Here is a 19,448-nt window from a genome sequence, read left to right on the forward strand (position 1 = left end):
AAGATGCGGAGCAGGTGGGCCCAGGACGGAGCAAAGGAGGGCAGCAGTGGGGAGGCTGTCTCTTCCCTGCCATGCAGAGGGTTCCCTGGGCTCCTGCTGGTGTGGTCCAAGCAGGGGCCATGTCTCTGCTGCACACAGCACTTCTGGAGGCACCGAGAAGAGCTGGTGAACTGGGAGCCCCACCCTGCTAGTAATGAGGCACAAAAGTCTTACCCCTGTTTGACAGCATTCTGCCAGCAACCTCCCTACATTACTCAATCTCGATAATACTAATGGGGGCTGGTAGATCTTTTTTTGCCATTACTTGTATGTACTTGTTGTTTTTTTAAAATGGAAAACAATGAAAAGCAACCAATGATAGGAAAGACACCTGTGGTCAGAAATGCTGCCGAATGCACCCCATTTGCAGCTGGCGTGCTTGTTCCTTATCACACTCACATAACAGATTTACAAATACCTATTGTTTCTCAGGGGGCAGCACGTGCTGGCTGCTTGGGAGCACGCAGACCTCGTGGTACTGCTGGGACATGTGGCCTGGAGGTGCCCCCAGCCAACCCAAGGCCCCGGTACCCACAGCACACCACCTGTCAACATTTGCCCAGTATAAGCACCCTTAAATACTCAGAAACAAAACTAGGACGGTCTGGGGGTTTGGAACAAGTTAATTGGAAATTGACTCTCTAGGAAATAATCGTTAGAAAGATGTGGGGAAATGGACCAAGTGACAGGAACTGTATCTGGACAACTGGCAGAAGGGCCAGGGTTTTCATGGGAGATAGGGTTAAATGTTCTCTCCTGCCCGAGGAGGAAGTGCTCCGTCTCTGGTGTGCCGTGGAATCTGCTACCGAACCTTGGGTTGGTGGGTCCGTGGATCATGTAAGGTGGAAGAGGGTACCTGTCCCCAGGGGCAAAGGCAGGATGGCTTCCCAAACCTGTTCCCTCCAGACCGAGGCCGTCCACTGCAGGTGACCAGGGGGGCTCTCAGCGAGTGGAGGGCATTCTGTGCCTCTGAAAGCTTTCAGATGAGCTCAGGGGAGGTGGAGAGTGGTTCTTCCTGGAGCCTTCCCAGGGATTCCAACCCCCAGGGAAACCCACCTCATGTGCTCCCAAATGAAACCTTCCTGTTCCACCTAAGGTTCCTCCCTGAACTAGGTGCACTGTAACCGCCTGGAGTCTGAAACATAGAGGTGTGTTTTAGGAGAGTGTTTGGTGATCGTCTCAGGTCAGAGGTGTTCTCTGTATGAGGAGGAAACACGTCCACCAACCAAATGAGCAAGGAAGGCTAGGACAGCCCACCTGTGGCCCACCCTGCTCACTATAAAAATGGACTAAGAACCCAAGGGGCAGGCCGTGGTGCCAGGTGAGAGTCACTACCTGCCCTTAGCATGGGGCACAGTTCTTGCCCACTTTTTAATCCTACCGTGAATAACAAGTATGTTTTTACAAATATCTTCTTAAACATTTAACAAGTTAATACAGACATCTCCATTTGGGCAATGGATAAAAGCACACACATACTTCTCACCTCAATGCTGAAAGGCTTTTTTTTTTTTTTTTAAAGTAATTCTTAAGGTAATTTCTTCATATTGTAGGTGTGATTTGCTTATTGTGATTTTCTATAATTGGCCTCAAATGATGAGAGCGGGTGGGCTACGAAATAGGAAGCAGTTTTCAATGACCGTTCTGAACACAGGAGGTAAAAAACATCTTGCCTAAAATCGAACACAAGTGTGCTGCCTGGACAGGACAAGATGGGCCTGGAGAGATGTTTGTGGATTTACTATTTTGTGAAAGTGCATGTAGTGGCTTCCGCTCTCTGGCACCCCACTGACCGCGAGGCCCAAAGGCTGGAGGACGTTCACCTCACCTTCCTGCTTGCCTCCTCCTGTCCTCCTCGGATGGGTGGATCCTGGAGGGAGAGGACAGACTCCGGGTCCGAGTACCCAGGGGGCTCTCGGCATGTGGCCTCGGTGGGGGCTGCTTCTCTGAGGCCACAGTGCTGGTCACCTCCAGGCCCCTGATGAAAACCCCAGTGTGGCCTGGCCAGGGGGAGTCCCGGGGGCCACCGTCAAGCTGTGGAATCTCAAAGCTTTGTGTTTTCCTCATAATTTTCTTCAGGGGATATTTCTTGGGGTGGGTTGTGGGTGTCTGGATGGGCTCGGAGGAGCAGGCAGAGCCGTTGTCTGGGGCCGGGTGCTCACCCTCCTGCCTGCAGAGAGCGGCTTGTTCAGGGAGGCCGGGCAGCAGCTGGGCACGCTCCCCAGTGTGGCCCTCCGGATCAGTGTGGGGGATCCAAGAAGGCTCACAGTGCCTCCTCTCAGCCCCCCGGGGAAGCTCGTACTGCAGGGGGCTCGGGCTCAGAGGTGGGGCCCCAGGGTCGGGGGGAGCCCCAGAAAGGGCCCCTTGGAAGCAGAGTCGAGTCTGCTGGCTCTGCAGCCACAAGCTGTGCCACTGCGGCAGTGCCCGCCAGCTGCCCAGGCCTGCCTCCACCGTGCTCGCCCCGGGGAAACTCCACGCAGTCAGCTCTGTGGCCTCCTGGTGACAGCTCTTCGGATACTCAGTGACCGGCTCGGGACCCAGGTGTTCCAGACACTGCAGCATCCACCCATCCACCTACACAGCAAAGAGGGTGCTGGTCAGGGCAGTGGAGCACTGTCGGCCCCACCCAAACTCCCGTAGCTGATGAGCAGCTCAAGTGAACCCAGGTCATGCTCCTTCTGCTCTCCAGGTTCTCCATATCAAGCACCGGGGAGAGCCAGATGGTCAGAACAAGAGGAAGACCTCTCTGCCCACAGAGGCAGCTGCCAGCCAGACTCGGCCCAAGAGTAGGCAAGATGATTTTGTGCATGAGCTCAAAGGGGTCTGAATCCTCCACAGTCCCCAAGAGCAGCAGGTGGCGTTGTCCCAGGGCCCCGGGATGCCAGGGCTGGACAGACCATGAAATCAGCGATTCCACACTTCTGACGGGTGTGAGAGGCCGTGGCAGTGGGAGGGACAGAGTTCCTACCCCTGCCCTGGCCTTCCCTGACCACTTGGATCCCACTCAAGGAGCTGTGCTCCTGAGGGCTCTGGCCCCGGCAGCCCTAACAGCCAGGCAATTCTGGGGTGCTGGTGAATTTTCAGCCATGGGCTGTGTTGCAGCGACTGTTTGGGGGTCTCTGACTTTTATAGCTGAGCCGGTAAGTGGAGAAAAGTTCACATGTTTGTTCTGCCTCTCTGCCTGGTACAGTAAATAAACTCCTCACATGGTGGTTGAGAGCCTGGGGTGCAGTGCTGGGGCATGCTGGCCAGCTGTCTCAGAGCTTGACCCACTCAGGCCTGCACGGGACGGTGCTCACTAAATGTCCAGAGCACATGCAGATTCCCTGGAGGTGATTCCGCTGGGCTTCTCACGGCCTCATAGAAGTCAGAGAGGTGGGCCCCCCAGCCAGCTCCCCCTCCCTCTGCTCAGCCCAGCTGGACACGGTGCGCAGCCACCTTCTCAAGTCCAGGGTCGCTTTCCCTGTGCCTTGGGAGCTGTTCTCTACCAGCTGCAATATTTCTGACAATACTGCAGTCGTCCAAGGAGCAAACTACCAGCGCGAGCCTGGTGCTTACTCTGCTTTTGCGTGTGCGTCCTCTGTTGTGTGCGTGCCATCAGCCTGTTGTGGAAGGTCTAGTACCCCCACTGCTGCCGCGTGTTCTCAAGACAGAGCAGCTCCACGAGGCCTGGAATTTCTCTCCTTTCTCAAACCACAATTTGATCCACGTAGGAAAAACAAGGCTTTATTTTTAATCACGTGAAGGAGTCCGGCTCTGTGATCGTGGGGACACCGGAAGCAGCAGATGCCACTCAGGCGCTGGCTCACCTGGTTCCGACAGCCCGCACACCCCATCCTGATGCACACAAGCGGTGCCCCTTGCATAAATCAGAAGCAGCTGCACAGCAACGGAGGCCACGCCACAGGATCTGTGACCCCGGTTTTACACACACGCTCCCTTCAGCCTGTGGATGGGAATCGACACGCTCTGGTTGAAGAGGGTTGACCACAAGTCTCCATGGCTCAGATGTGTAACTTTTTCATGGTTTATAAATGGAAATTAAGATCCGCTGAAAAATAGATCCAGGGGTGCCTGGGTGGCTCAGTCAGTTAAGCGCCGTCTCAGGCGCAGGTCACGATCTCATGGTCTGTGTTGACAGCTCAGAGCCTGGAGCCTGCTTCCGATTCTATGTTTCCCTCCCTCTCTCTCTGCCCCTCCCCTGCTCATACTCTGTCTCTCTTTCTCTCTCAAAAATAAACATTAAAAAAAGAAAAAGGAAATGTTCTTTTAAAAAAAAGAAAGAAAAAAGATCCAGAACTTTCCATTTTTAAACTTGTTACTATGCAAAAAAAAGAAATCTTCTTTAAAAAGAAAGAAAGAAAAAAGGATCCAGAACTTTCCGTTTTTAAACTTGTTACTATGCAAAAAAAAAATCTTCTTAAATTTTTTTTTTTTCAACGTTTATTTATTTTGGGGACAGAGAGAGACAGAGCATGAACGGGGGAGGGGCAGAGAGAGAGGGAGACACAGAATCGGAAACAGGCTCCAGGCTCTGAGCCATCAGCCCAGAGCCTGACGCGGGGCTCGAACTCACGGACCGCGAGATCGTGACCTGGCTGAAGTCGGACGCTTGACCGACTGCGCCACCCAGGCGCCCCCCAAAAAAATCTTCTTTAAAAAAAAAAGCAAAAAGGATCCAGAACGTTCTGTTTTTAAACTTGTTACTATGCAAAAAACAGAAATCTTTTTTAAAAGAGAAAGAAAGATAAAAGGATCCAGAACTTTCCATTTTTAAACTTGTTACTATGCAAAAAAAAAAAAAAAAAATCTTCTTTAAAAAAAAGAAAGAAAGAAAAATGAATCCAGAACTTTCGGTTTTGAAACTTGTTACTATGCTAACCATACCCTAGAATCCTCTTCAGGCTGGAGGCAGCAGGACCCTGAGGGGCTGCCTGTGGGAGCCGGAGGGGCTGACGGTGGCCCTGCCTGCACCACACAGCATCCCGTGGCAAGATCACTCACGAACAGTGAACACGTTGGGGGTTAAGACTTTATTTTCATGCATGTTCTCATTAGATAGCAATGCCAAGGACACCTGGTTGTTAGGGGCCCAAGAAGAGGTTTTCACCATCGTGGTGATGGGCTGGATCCAAGCCCACATAACCGTACTTAGTGACACTGATGCACGTGCAGAGAAGAGAGATCAGCACACACTCTTTGTGGACAGAGTCATATAGAAAAATGTCCAATCTGGGTTTTTACAAACACAAGCAGCATGAGAGCCCCTGGGCAGAAGAGTGGGAAATGATCAATGGAGCGGAGGCCCCTCAGGGACGGGATCCCACCTCCAACCTCATGAAAAAAATTCTGGTTGGATGGAAGATGTAATTGGGAAAATTCAAACCATGAAAGTCTTATGATGGACTATATTAGTCATTCTGTGACCTTAAGGTAGCAAAAGCCATTTCAATCACAAGCAAAGTTGAGGGACAATGACAAGCTGGGGAACACATCTGCCACATAATCGGAGGCTCAGTGTGAGTAACATGCCTAGTAGTAAAACTTCTGACCTGCAGGAATTGGCCAGTGCAGGGAAAAGCCATTTGTTAGAGAATAAGTAAAAATAACAATAAACAGATGAAGAAAGAGTTCACCTCTAGCATAAAAAACCCAAATGCAAACAAGGAGGAGGTACTTCTTTTCACTTCAGTGAGGAAGGGGTGCTCCAGGCTGCTGCTGAGAATCTAAATTGGGCAGGCTGTTTGCAGGACCATTTGGCAAATGTGTACAAACCTCACACACTGTGGGCCCTGACCCAGCCGTCTCAAGCCTAGGAACCTCTCCACAGCAAACGATCACGAAGTGTGAAAATGCAGTCACTGATGTGTGTAAGAGGAGAGCCGGAGCCACGGGAGGCCTCCACATGCCACTGTGCTTGCTGGGGGTTCAGCCTGGGGATGCCCTGCCAGTGGCCATCCCCCCAACCCTAACTGCCCCAAAGGGACACATGGGCCTCCAGCCATTCTTGGCCTTGCCTCACACTGACCGCTGGCTGTGCGTGGGCTCCTGTGTCACATTCACTTACATGGAAAGAGCGGTTGATAAAAGCATAAGGATTTAAGCAAGAATGTGTGCAGGCTTCCGAAAAGCTTTCACATGCATATGTACACGGAGAAAAGTCCGGATTATAACACACTGCACGTTAACGTCGGTTATTTCAGGTGCAGGGTTTCAAAATGTTTTTCTCTCTTGGTTCCTCTGACTGAAAGCACTTACCTGCCCTTGTCCCTCCTGCAGCACCCTCGCTTCCCGTAGCCTCTCCAGCTCCTGCAGACACCTGTTGGAGGCAAGGACCACCTTGTGGACCTCTTCGTCTACTTGATCGTACAGCCTGGAGGCAACCTCGATGGCATCCCTGGAAGAGAGAGTGTCAGAGAGCAACCCGCGACCACTAGTTGTTCACAGGCAATCACCCAGCGAACGTGCTGTTGGTGACAACCTACAGCTGTGCTGACAGCTCAGAGCCTGGAGCCTGCTTCAGAATCTGTGTCCTCCTCGCTCCCTGCCCCTCCTCCACTTGTGTTCTGTCTCTCTCTGTCTCTCAAAAATAAATAAACATTAAAAAAAAGAAATCTTTAAAAAAAAAGAAAAATGGATCCAGAATTTTCAGTTTTGAAACTTGTTACTATGCTAAACATACCCCAAGTTAAAGAGTCACAACCGCCCTCTTTGCATCCCTCACATCTGACACAAACAGAATGCCCCAAGGAGGTCCACAGCCACAGCAGGAACAGGAACCAGCCCAGGAGCCACGAGTGCAGGTGCCTCCGAGGTGGTAGGGGTAGGGAAAAGTGAGCGAGTGGCACCCCAGGACGGAGTCAGAGAAGCATTCGGTCAGGACTTCTGACTGCTGAATCCCTGGATCCCATTATGATGAGTTTTGCCCTCCACTTGAGCATTCCAAGGAACCTGCTACTTTTTCCTTAGAGGATACAAGTGTAGACAGGCTCCCGTCCAAAGAGTGCCTGCCGAAGGAAGGAAGTTTGAACAGCTGGGAGACGCTGCGTGTGGCAGAGATAGGCGTCACCCCTGGGACGCGCTGCCCCAGCATGACACTCACCGGCAGTCTTGGCCGGCACCGTGCTGCTCCCTCCTCAGCCGCGCCAGCACAGTGCCACCCTCCAAGCGGAGGGCGACCAGCAGTGCGTCTTCCAGCACACATTTCATTGTCTCCTTGTGCTGGCGGATTAGGTCCGTGACCTCCTGCACGGGGTGGGAGAAGCATACATAGAACCGCCTCCTCCATGAGGAGCGTTGGAGTGTGACCCGCACTCCCGTGTTTATCAGTCAAGCTGAAAGCAGGGCGGGCTGGCCGTGCCCACACTTGACACCGGCCCCAGCAGGAAGGCAGCGGAGTCCCAGATGCTCTCACCCAAGGATGGGTGAAACTTGGGGCAGGAGAAAGGAGGGAAGCTTGAAACTTGGCAGCAGGAGAGCCTGGCATTTGCACAGCGATGCACAGACCTCACCCACACACCCTGGAAACCCCAAGGCATCTCAGCCCCAGGTGTCTGGGCTGTTGAGGTCCTTCTGGACAGTCCACTTCTGTGTCCCAGTAGCAATCACTCAGGTCTCGGCGGCACACCAACAAATATAGTGGTGTTGTTTCTCTTCTGGGCATGGTGGGATTTTTTTGGTCACAATGGGGAGGAAGTGGGTTTTTTGGAAGTCTTTTGCTAAGTGAAAGGGATTTACAAATCCAAAAGGGTTTGAAAATCTCTGCTAAGAATGGTGAGTTTGGCTAAGCCTCTATGTTCCCACCTGCCTACCTGTGAAATAAAATAAAATAATACAATAAAATAAAATAAAACAAAACAAAATACATGACCTACCTGTGCTGTGCTTAGAGTCCTGTGGGTGTTTAGGGATCGGACTGAATTTTGCAGGAAAACAATGGCATCCTCACAGTTTGTGGTAAAGGGCTCCAGCTTCTACCGTGGCGGTAGAGGTAAGAGACGATAATACAGTTAGTGCCCACAGATGCACCGGGGTGCAGCACCCTCCCCACCCAGGGTTGGACTTCAGTGGCACTCCCAAGCCTGCCACAGTGCGGCTGTCCAACAGCCTGTGAATGGCAGCTGTGACAGGCGTGACACTCAGGGTGGGGACACCTGCTTCAGGTGTGAGTAAAAATATCTGCATGAGGAGAAGCCCTAGGACACTGGCAGGTACAGTGGCTGTATGTTGCACCTTACCCTACGGAAGCAGATCCAGTCACTGTGGCTGTAGGGGAAAGAGCCATCGAGGTCTGCGGTCAGCTGGGAGCTGTCAACAAGTTTGTGCAAGGCCTTCAGGGAGCCCACCACCTCACACTGCCAAGGAGAAGTGTTTATTGGTTATGGCCACAGAGGCATCCATCGGAAAGACCACTGCGATGGCTCACTCCTGGGAGAACTACCACCAAGAGGGCTGAGAGGCAGGTTTAGGATCCAGTGACTCTACCTTGCTGGTGGCATTAATGGGCTGCATGTGGTTGGGCATAGGAATGAAGGTGTGGAGAATGAAAGGAAACGGCAGAAAAGAGAGTGATAGAAAGCTTCCAACTAAGACCAAAAAATGGAAAAATCGAAAAGAAAGAGAGGGCAAGATAACAGGGGAGATGGGAATGGGCAAGAGGAGGAAGGGATGGTGAGGAATCAGACATGCGTCACTCTGAGAGGGCAGAGTTGGCCCTTCCCAGATGACTCCAGACAAAGTATAAGAACCACTGGAAAGCTCCGGAGGGTGAACAAAGCCAGACTTAGTGAGCAAGGCAACTGAAACGTGGATGAAGGGATCAGTGTGGGGTGAGCTCCCTGTTTGCATGGCTCTGGCCTGAAGGTGGGATGCCAACACATTGAGACTGGATTGACTAAGGCTCTGATAAAAAACAGGCATCTTTCTGGCCTGAAGATCCAGAAAATAGAGCTAGGGAGGAATGTGGACATTGAGTCCCACAAGGTGGATAGCCAGGGAAAGGGAGCTCCAGTCATATGTAAACCCTACCCAGGACTCTGGCTGACCCTGAACCAAGTATGCATGGGAAAGACTCTAGGCAGCTGAAGGCAAAAAGAAATGAGCTGGACCTACACAGGGGGCAGTTTTCAGTTCACGTGCAACCAAGTTAACAGCATGCTAAAGGTTTGTAATAGAATCCAGAGTCAGTATATTGAACAATACTCAATAGAATAGTCACATGTCCAGAATACAACACAAAATTACTGGACGTATGAAGAAGCAGAAAAAATGTGACTTGTTCTCAAGGGCAATGACAATCAACAGAGGTCAACTCAGAAAAGACCTGGATGTTAGAATTATTAAAGAAGGACTTTAAAGTAGCAATTATGACTATGCTCAATGGTATAAAGGAAAAATGCTTGCAATTAATGAGAGGATAGGAAATCTTAGCAGAGACAGAGAAAATGTATTTTAAAACCTACCAGAAATTTTATAGCTGAAAAATACAATATCTGAACCAAAAATTCATTGGATGGGCTTAACAGCTGAATGGAGGTGAATAGAGTATGGAGTTAGTGACCTTGAAGACAGATCAACAGAAACAATCTGATCTGAAGAAGAGAGAGAAAAAAATTGGGGGAAAAAAAGATTCTCAAAAACCTATGGGGCAATATCAGTATGTGTAATTGAAATCCTAGAGCAAGAGGAGAGAATGAGGCAGAAAAAACATTTCAAGAAATAATGAATGAAAACTTCCTACATTTGGTGATAGACATAAATTTAAAAATTCAAGTTTACCCAACCTAACAGGGTAAATATGAAGAAAACCATGCCTAATCACATTATAGTCAATTTTCTGAAAAGAAAGAGAAAATCTTGGAAGTAACCAAAGGAAAATGACACATACTCTATAGATGAACAATTATTTGAATTCCAACAAACTTTTCATCAGAAACTATGGAGGCCGGAAGACAACAGAACGACACCTGTAAAGTGCTGGAAAAACAAACAAAAAACTACTGTCAGGCCAGAATCCCATACCTAGCAAAAAACCCTTCAAGGCATAATAAAGAGTTTTTAGATAAAAGAGAAAGAAGCAAGAAGAAAGAAGAGGGAAAACAAATGAGGTGGATAAGAAAAATTAGATTTTCACAAGTTTTCTGATATTTTGCTCTGTACGGCTCCTGCAAATAATTAGGGAATCACAGATGGGTTTTCAGGATCTTATATGGATGCAGTCACAACTTACATGAAGCTTCCCATTTGTTTTATCTCATGTAGGTACTGTAATATTTACTTGTATGCATCACTCAGAGTCGTATCTAATGCTGAGGGTCTGAAACTATTACCTGAATTATTCCATCCTTGTCAGGCCTAAATGCTGATTCTTTATTCATCAAGAACACAATACTATGAATTATGGGAGGAGCTGTGTTCTGAAATAAGAAAGAAATACTGATTAGCTTTGTAATTTTTTACTTCATTGAGTTTATAGAGTTGTCTAGGTTAGGTGGGTACTATTTCTTCCTTGGTACCTAGAATGCATAATATGTAATTGTGCCTTAAATGTAAGTTACTTGCTCTTATGAATTTTTAATGTAATCAAGTTTATTGGTTATAATTTACATATAATAAAATTCACCCTTTTAAGGTAGAGTTCTCTGAATTTCGATATAACTTAGAGTCACGTAACTACCACCACAGTCAAGATACACAACAGTTTAGCGTCCCCCAAATTACCTTATCTCCTTTGTTGAGCCCACCAACCTCTGGCAGCTACTGATCTGTTTTCTATTTCAATAAGTTTGTCTTTTTAGGATATCAAATACGTAGATTCATATAGTATTGACTTCTTTCACTTACCACAATGCATCTGAGATGCATCCATGCTGTAGATGTCAGTAGTTCATTTCTTTCTACCGCGTAGTAGTATTCCATAGCATGCATTCACCCATTCACCAGCTGGAGGACATGTGGGTTATTTCCAGTTTGTGGCAATCATAAATAAAGCTACTATAAACTCCATGTGACCGTGAGTTTTCATTCCTCTTGGTAAATATCTAGCAGTAGGATTGTTGGGTCATATGATAAATGCATGTCTAACTTCTGAAGAAACCAGAGTGCCTGTGCCATTTTGCATTTCCATGAGCAATGCCAAGCCCTTGCTATTGTCAAGTTTTGTTGTGTGTGTGTGTGTGTGTGTGCGTGTGTGTGTGTTACCTCATTCTGGTTTTAAGTTGCATTTCTCCAACGACTGCTGACGTTGAACACATTTGTATGTGCTTATTTCCCATTCATATGTCTTCTTTGGTGAAGTGTGTTCAAATCTTTGCCCTTATTTCATTGGGTTGTTTGTCTTATTACTGGGTTTGGAGATTCCAGATATATACAGATCAGAACTTTATCAGATCTGTTTTGCATTTTCTCCTGCCTCGCGGCTTGCATTTTCATTTTAGTAATGGTGACTTTTGAGGAAAAGTTTTCCATTTTGATGAAGTCCAACTTACCCTGTTTTTCTTTTAGGATCATGGTGTTGTCGTAGCTAAGAAATCTTTACCTGACCAAGGACACGAAGATTTTCTCCTGTTTCCTTCTGATGCTTTTGTAGTCTTAGATTGTACATGAAGATCTATGAGCCACGTGTAATTTTTTATATTGTATGAGGTATGTGTTGAGGATTTTTGCTTCTTTTGCATAGAGATGTCCAATTGTTCCAACCTTACTTGTTTTTTTTTTGATGTGTTTATGACTTTAAACAAACCTTTTCCGTTTCTGTTTGCTAGATTGTATTGAGGCCAGATTGTTCAGCAATGAAATTCTTTTATGTACATAGTGCTCCTTCACTCATATTCCCCAAAGCTTTACTTTTTAATAGTTTCTCATAGTGATAAACAGAGTTTACACTTTTTGTAATCTCTGATTTTGATCCGCTATTTTGACTGGATAGGCCTCAGAAATTACTGATATTTTTTATTTGTATCAAATTCATCTTATATATTTACATTTTTATGTGACTTCTTGTGGATGACATTCCATAAATATTTGTTGAGTGAATAAGCCATAGAAAAACCCATAGAAAAATATTCTTGCTTTTTTATTTCATGGTCATATTCTATTTCTCTCACGCAGTTTAGCTACAATTTTCAGTTATAAGGAATTAAAACTACAAACAGTTTTACAAAGTGTTTTATATTTCTCATATATAACTCCTTGAGTGAATTTTTACTATTAGGATTTGTTGCTATTGCCAAGAAGTGAGAACACAATTAGTGCCTTAGGACAATTGTCGGTATCAGTTTGCAGAAGTTGTGCTGTGGATGGGGTAGGAATCAGCAATTGTTAGCATTTTCTTCTACCAAGAAAAGAAGAAATCATGAGTTACTTTTTGAAATGGAAAGCTTCTGATGGTATTTGAACTTTTATAATTAAAAAAAAGCTGAAGTATAGTTTCTTGAGGTAGTTTCTGTGAGAAAATTTAACTACTTCTATATATAACTCAGAAATGAAATTGAAGATGGAAGCATAACCCTCAAACTCGAGCTTATGTTCATGCCTCTCACTCGGAGAACAAACCCTGCTGTTGTTGAGCCAAAGCCAGGGGGCTGGGAGGCCGACACCTGCCACAACGGGAAGCCTCCAGGCCTCAGGGCAGTCCAAATGCCAGCATCCAGACAGCGGAAGAGAAGTTGATTTCCTGAAGTTCCTTACAAGATTTGCTTCTGATAAAAAGTTACAGATGCAGCAGAAGTTTCTCCAGGTTCTGCTTTGGGAGAACTGTGGGTGGAGGGGGCCATCTTACTTGGGGCTCATTGTCCCGCTGTGGGACCCAAGTGGCACAGGACTTAAGGGAAGTCTGAACAAACAGAAACGTCGGGAAGGGGTGTGTTTACAAAGATAAAAGGTAAGCGGTTCTGGTCGACAGCTGAAGGGCTCTAGGCCTACACGTGGGCCCTGCCTGGGTCTCGCGCACAGCAGAACAAGCGGACGCTAAGCCTGTGCATCGGCAGGGAGGGCTCAGCCATCTCTGTTTGAGACCAGACACTTAAGTTGCAAGTTTTTATGGGGTGCCAAAGCAGCAGAACCGCCACAGTCCTGACTTCAGGAAATGCTCGCAGACGCTGCAGACTTGCGTCAGCATCTTCCTGGTCACGCAGCCCCGCTGTGCTCCAGGTCCCACACGCATCGTGCATATGACACAGCACGGCGAGGCGGCTGCGTGTGTGCAGCGTTCTTCCTAGGACTCGAGTAACCTCTCACAAAGTCAGTGCCATGCTGGGCGCAGCACAGGGACATCCTGCGGGAGCGGAGATGGTGATACTGATCCCTCCGCACCAGCCCCACCCCGGGCACAGGGCCTCACTGTGCACCTGCCCGGGTGTGTGCCCACGATCCTGCCCTGGAATCTGTACCTCGTCTCTCAATACCGGTCCGGGAATGACAAGGCACTATCAGAGTTCCCTGAGTCCCTTGCTGTGAAAGGTGCCCCAGCACAGCCCCCGCCGGCCTCACAGGGCTCTGGCCACAGGGTTCAGACTCGCCCCGCAGGTGCCCCCCCCCCCCCCCACCTCCCCGCCGGCGAAGAGCCAGAGGCTCCATCACCACCAGCTGGCCTGGGAGGGCGTTGTCCTGGGCCGGGCGGCAAGTTGCTGCTGGATTCCAGGCTTCCCCTGCAAACAAGTTTCAAGCCCTCCTCATCGAAAGCCGCCTCCAGGCAGTAAGGACAAAAGTGACCCAGATGAGGGGGGCTGGAAAAGGTCCGAGGAGGAGGAGCCCGGGGACCCGGCACATGAGAAGCAGGACCCCTTCCCCACGGCCACCCCTGGGGCTGAGGGTGGAGGACACTCTGAGGAGACAGCACGGGCGGCAGGCAGGCGGGGGCCGAGAGACGCTCCCTCACGCTCCGGCTGGACTCCGCTGGCCGACTGGGCGCCCCCACACCCCCTCATCAGGACGGTGAGCTGTTCCCACCGGCACGGGAAGCAGACAGACGCTTTCTAGGAATCCGGTCACAACTTCCGGTTGCAGCTTCAAACTCAGGTCAGCCACAGTGACATTTTAGCTTGGTTTTGAAGGCAAAACCAAAGGAAAGTTGTTTTTCTCCCCTGCTTTCACAAGTTGCAACGTATAGGGTGCTGAGGTGATTAACTGGCGTGAGGCATTCGCTCCTGAGGAGGGTGCGTCTCAGACACACATAAAGCACATCCTACTGTCCACTCTGGTTGCCACGCCCAGGCCTCCAGATTAACACCTTCTTTCTGCAAAATCACAGGACGCCTGGGAAACCCTGTAGTCACCAACACGGCTGTTCGTCCTTTCAGCAGACCTTCCCTCAAAATGTTCGAAAAGCGGACATTCCCCTAACTTCCCAGAAGACTTCCAGCAACTTCTCAGTCTTTGTTGGTCTACAAAATTGCACGTGGTTAAAAAAAAACAAAACAGAACCTCAAAGGGATTTCAAAGCCTTGAGCAGAATATGAGCATCAAATTGGATTATATCCTGGATTCTGATTTTTGAGCCGAACAGTTGGTTGAAAGCAGGGGAAATGAGCAACAGGGATTATGTGCTTCCAAAGTGCTTCGTGGAAACTGAATTTTAGCACGTCAAACCTGTCACTCCGCGTTAGAGCTGCTGACTTGGGCTTTGAAGGTAGGCACTGTGCACCCTTCTGCTGAGAGCCCGCTTCTCCCACTGAAATGCAGTGAGCTCTGTTCTGAGAGCCAGCTCTTGCCCTGACCTGCACCTCTGGGTCGGCTGTTTCTTCCTCGGGAATTTGCTACTTCACTCGTGCATGCGACAGGGGTTGCACCACCGCCAGCACCCTGACCGGGCACGTCCTCTGCTGCTAACCCTCCCCGCTGCCGCGCTCCCACCTAGGCCTGGCCTCCCCCAGCCCCTGCTCCACGCATAGTCGGCCTGCCTGCCCGGGGCTCTTCTCTCCTTTCCCCACACACTGCTCTCTGGCTGACCCCGTGCACTTCCAGATGTGCCCCATCCTCTACCATGGAGTCTTTCCCGGGAAGAACTTCCATTTGACGTCCCCAGACTCAGGAATCTGGATAGAGCGGTGACCCGAGTCTGGCAGCGTTAGCAGAGACCCAACAGAGAGAACAGCTCTTAACTGAGGGAGAAGGTGGGACCCCAGACCCCAGCACAGTGCTTTGCACATGACGCCGGATAGGAGCTGCTGTGGAGGGAAGGGGTCATGCCTGCACGGGCCGGTCCTGGCTGGTCCTCTTTTAAGGTCTGCAGTGGTAACCCCAGGAGGTGGGCAGGAAACTCCTACCTGGTAACTGCCCGACCTCGAGGGAGCACACTGTTGATGGATACAGGAGTGGGCTCTTGGCTGCTTTCGGTGTCTACACTCAGGACGCTCACCTCATCCTGAGATTCATACTCAGCTGCTCCTGGGTCATGAAGGCGCCCCTTGTGGCCCACACAGCCTTGAGATGCTAAGCCCCCCAAGGACAGGAGTTGCCCTGACTCACCTGAAGTCCTGCCAGGGCCCGGGAGAGAGCAGGCGTGGCCGGACCCTTGCGAGCGTCCACCAGAATGACCAGCCCCAGCTCCCGCACCTCCTTCCTGGAGAGAGAAAGACCGTGTTAACCATTGCAGGTGAAATTTCTTCCAAAATGAGCTTCTTCATCTCTCAGGAAGATACATCCTTGCCTAGATGCCCCTGGCTCTACAAGTTCGAGATTCTTGACACATGTCTATACTTTCTGAGGAATCAAGATGCTTGCTGGGTGGAGAAAGGGCAGTGGAGCCCATTGTGGTGGGTCAGTCCTGTCTGATAGCCTCTCCGGGCAAGTGGAGCTGGCCGCACGTTTGCATCTCCTGGGGTTGCTTTCTCTCCCCACCACCCTCCCCCAGAGCTTTGATTGTTTGTTCAGGCTTTAATACGACATGGAATTCACTCTGATGGCGTGAACAAGGACCAGGCTGTTCTCAAGACCAGTCATTTGGCTCATCACATTTTCAGAGCTAAAGTGGGACAGCAGAACATCCTCTAAAGCTGAGAATACTGCCAGGTGCTTTTCACAACCCCACTTAAAAGCTCTGGGGTGCCTGGGAGGCTCAGTTGGTTGAGTGTCTGACTATTGACTTTGGTTAGGTCATTATCCCAAGGTTGTGGGATTGAGCCCCGCATCGGGCTCAATGCTGAGCATGGAGCTTAAGATCCCCTCTGCCTCCCTTCTCACCCTGCTCGTACAGTTTTTCTCTAAAACAAAACAAAAACAAAAAAGGGGACACCTGGGTGGCTCAGTTGGTTAAATGTTGACTGCAACTCAGGTCATGATCTCCTGGTTTGTGGGTTCGAGCCTCACGTCGGGCTCTGTGCTGACAGCTCAGAGCCTGGGGCCTGCTTCGGATTCTTGTCTGTCTCTCTCTCTCTGCCCTTCCCCCACTTGTGCTCTGTCTCTCTCAAAAATAAACATTAAATTTTTTTTAAGTTTAAAAAAATGCTCTTTCCCCACTGTGATGATGGTAAGCTTTAGTTATTTTTTTAAAGTTTATTTATTTATTTTGAGGGGGGGTGGGCAGAGAGAGAGGGAGAGAGAGAATCCCAAGCAGGCTCCATGCTGTCAGCACAGAGCCCGACACGGGGCTTGATCTCACAAGCCATGAGATCATGACCTGAGCTGAAATCAAGAGTTGGACGCTTAACTGACTGAGCCACCCAGGCGCCCCTAAACTTTAGATCTAAATAGGACAAAACAATAGGCTAGGGCGAGGCGATGTATCTATTCCCAAAGTTTCTGTTCCTTGGCAAGCTTCTCCAGCCCCACCTTCCAGGATCACTAATATTCTACCTCAGCCGTATGTGTGGGTGCTGGTCTGAGACAGCATGCTCACTCCGGCCCGCTCACACAAAGCTGGTCGAACTGCACCTCACAGCAAAGCCATGTCCTGGCCAAAAGGGCGAGTGTGCCCCACAGTCAGGGTGTGTTCAATTTCGGCGTGGCTGCTAAAGAATACTTCTGAAGGGGGTGCTTCTCGGGGAAGCGAGTGTACTGAGGCCAGAGTAGAGAGTGGTGTTCCGGCATCAAAGCCGGATTCAGGAAAGACAAGCTGGGAGAACACCCCCATCTCAGCGCCCCCCTCAGCCTGCCAGCTTAGCGCCCAGGCCTCCTCTGCTGCAGAAACCACGTTGCCTCCTGGTGGCTGGAGCACTGGAGTCTGCGTCTCTGGGAGCGGTCCCGGCAGTGCTGTCAGGAGCCGGGCAGGACGCCCACTTCCACTTCCGGTGTCCCTCCTGGTCCCCAGTGGCCTCCCTCTTCTGACACCCCCACCCCGCTCTCTCCTCATCCCTGAAGTCTCCCGTGGTGCCTGCATCTGCGTCTCAAAGTCTGCTTCTGGCCTCAGGGGCAGGGCCAGGTCTTGCCGCCACCACACAGGCTTGCTCAGCGTGGGAACTTACCCCTGCAGGCTCCAGACCACACGCTCTCCTCCACCCATCTCATCCACTTGGCGGCTTTGCTGAAGGGGAGGCCGCTGAGGGGACGAGCCAGCCCTTCCCTGGGGGCTGCTTCCTGGGTTCGAGGACTGCTGGGTCCTCCACCGGCTGGGAGGGACCCACTGACTCGTTCCCGTGTAAACACCACTTCGGGATTAGAAGGGGGGGAATGCCCCCAGACCACCCAGCGTGAACCCCCACACAAAACTTGCTTCTCTCTCTGCCTGCCTCCTGTGGTAGATGGAGCTGGCTGGCTTCACTGCTCCGCCCCCTGCCTCACGCTCGTGCACAGGCAGCCTGCAGCCGCCCCCAGCCTGGCTCCCCTGGGGCCCCTGGCAATGTGCGGACCTGCCCTAGACACCCTGGGTCTGCATTTCTGCGGACTGTGTTCCTGCGCCACCCTGGCCTCTCCATCTGCAGCACGCTGGGTAAGTGTGGCCTTCGTGCCAGGGGCACAGGCTGCCCACATGGAGTCTTCAGTCCCCACTCCTGCCTCCTGCTCAGAAAGTGACCAGCTGCTCTGGGGCTTTGTGTATGTTCTTCCTTCTGCTCAGAATGTCCTTCCCTTCTTGTCTGCAGACACTCGCCATGCTCAAGGACACAGACATGTCGGGAAGTCCCCACCCCCGGCTGAGGCTGCAGCTCCCTCCCAGCACTGTGGGCTTGTCTTATGTCGGGAGACACGACAGTTTGGGTTCGTTCACATGAGTGTCTCCTAGAGGGTAAGACCCATATCCTGTCCTCTTTTGTATTCCCAAGTAAGTGGTAGATGGATGGACGGATGGATGGATTCCTCCATTGCACAGGACGTTAGCTGGATGATAGCCAAGATCCACTCTAATTTTAAGATTCTGTGTATCTAAGAGTTTGATGGAAGTCTATCCACAAGGCACGCTCACCCTATAACTCAGCTGCAGTAGCAGTTGACCACACACTGCTGGGCACTCTTCCTAGTAATGAGTGCTGACACCTCGGGTACTTCATTCTGACCGCCGAAGGCTCGTGTCATATCCCACAAGGTGCAACAGGCAATCAGGATGCTAACCAAGTTACAATGCTTGTGGAGAAATAATCAGCCAAGCCATGAGGCTCCAGACTGAATTACGCTAAGTGCTTTAGATAATTTAGGTTTTCCTTGACATAGGCTTTCCCCCGGAGCTTCACGAGCTGGTGAACATATCTGCTCTGGGAGGGGAGTGGGGTCATCTGAATTTTCTGTGGAAAAGTCACAGGGCTGCAGAACCAAGGTCAAGTCTTGGCCCTGCCAATCCCTACTGGTACCCTAGCCCCTATTGTTGGTGTTTCATTACAGAAGGGAGAGAACAGCACTCGGCCTTACAGGTAAACCAGGCTGAGCATACAGAATGGTACACACCTCAAAAAGCACAGGAGGCTTTCGTCCTTGTCAATTAGGATTGCTTTCCAGTGTGGCCCCAAGTCAATTCTTGACCCTCCCTTAAAAGAAAGCTTTTGGCAAATACAAAATGCCATTAACTTAGAGTTTTGGTGTTTACCTGAGGTTCACTAAGTATAAGCTAATGTGAGGGTGAATCTGTATTTTTTTTTTCAGGGTATTTTTTTTGTATTTTGAAATCTGTGCTGAAAGTTAAGTTTGAAATCCCAGGCTCATCCGAGGGCGGTAAAACCAGTGCTCTCAGATAACGGGGAACCTTGCTCTGGGAAAGGGGGGGTCAGGGAGCACACTTTCTTTTCCTGCCTAATTGTTCCCGCACTGATTCTACCTATGCTATTTCAGAAGAAATTTCAATATAAAGTTGAGGCAGCACAAAGAGCAAAGATCACATGTGATGAGGCTTCATGCAACATGTTTCCCACATGAGCTCACATCATGTGATATGCATTCTGTCACTGGCACTTAGTGAGACTGCATCGTGGGATGGGTCACGAAAATGATGCTCTGGACTCTACGTACTTTACACAGATGATTTCTAATCCCTCTGTGCACCTTTGAGA

General features: G+C 49.9%; 1 protein-coding gene across 6 annotated transcripts in view; it reads right to left on the reverse strand.

Moving 5' to 3' along the window:
• The window catches only part of PLEKHG4B (pleckstrin homology and RhoGEF domain containing G4B), an 82,337-nt gene that overhangs the window by 12,497 nt on the left and 50,392 nt on the right, over positions 1-19,448 (reverse strand). For 5 of the 6 annotated variants that reach the window (XM_006928146.5, XM_023240052.2, XM_045039612.1 and 2 more), the window contains 7 exons: positions 15,505-15,598; positions 10,368-10,454; positions 8,277-8,393; positions 7,914-8,012; positions 7,142-7,284; positions 6,298-6,436; positions 1,868-2,613 (listed from right to left, as the gene is read on the reverse strand). In XM_006928146.5, coding sequence (XP_006928208.3) covers positions 1,868-2,613; positions 6,298-6,436; positions 7,142-7,284; positions 7,914-8,012; positions 8,277-8,393; positions 10,368-10,454; positions 15,505-15,598 — 1,425 coding nt within the window. The remainder of the gene's footprint in view (positions 1-1,867; positions 2,614-6,297; positions 6,437-7,141; positions 7,285-7,913; positions 8,013-8,276; positions 8,394-10,367; positions 10,455-15,504; positions 15,599-19,448) is intronic. The other variant, XM_023240054.2, reaches the window with a different exon arrangement.

The sequence above is a fragment of the Felis catus genome, chromosome A1, assembly GCF_018350175.1.
Source record: "Felis catus isolate Fca126 chromosome A1, F.catus_Fca126_mat1.0, whole genome shotgun sequence".
NCBI classification, from domain to species: domain Eukaryota; kingdom Metazoa; phylum Chordata; class Mammalia; order Carnivora; family Felidae; genus Felis; species Felis catus.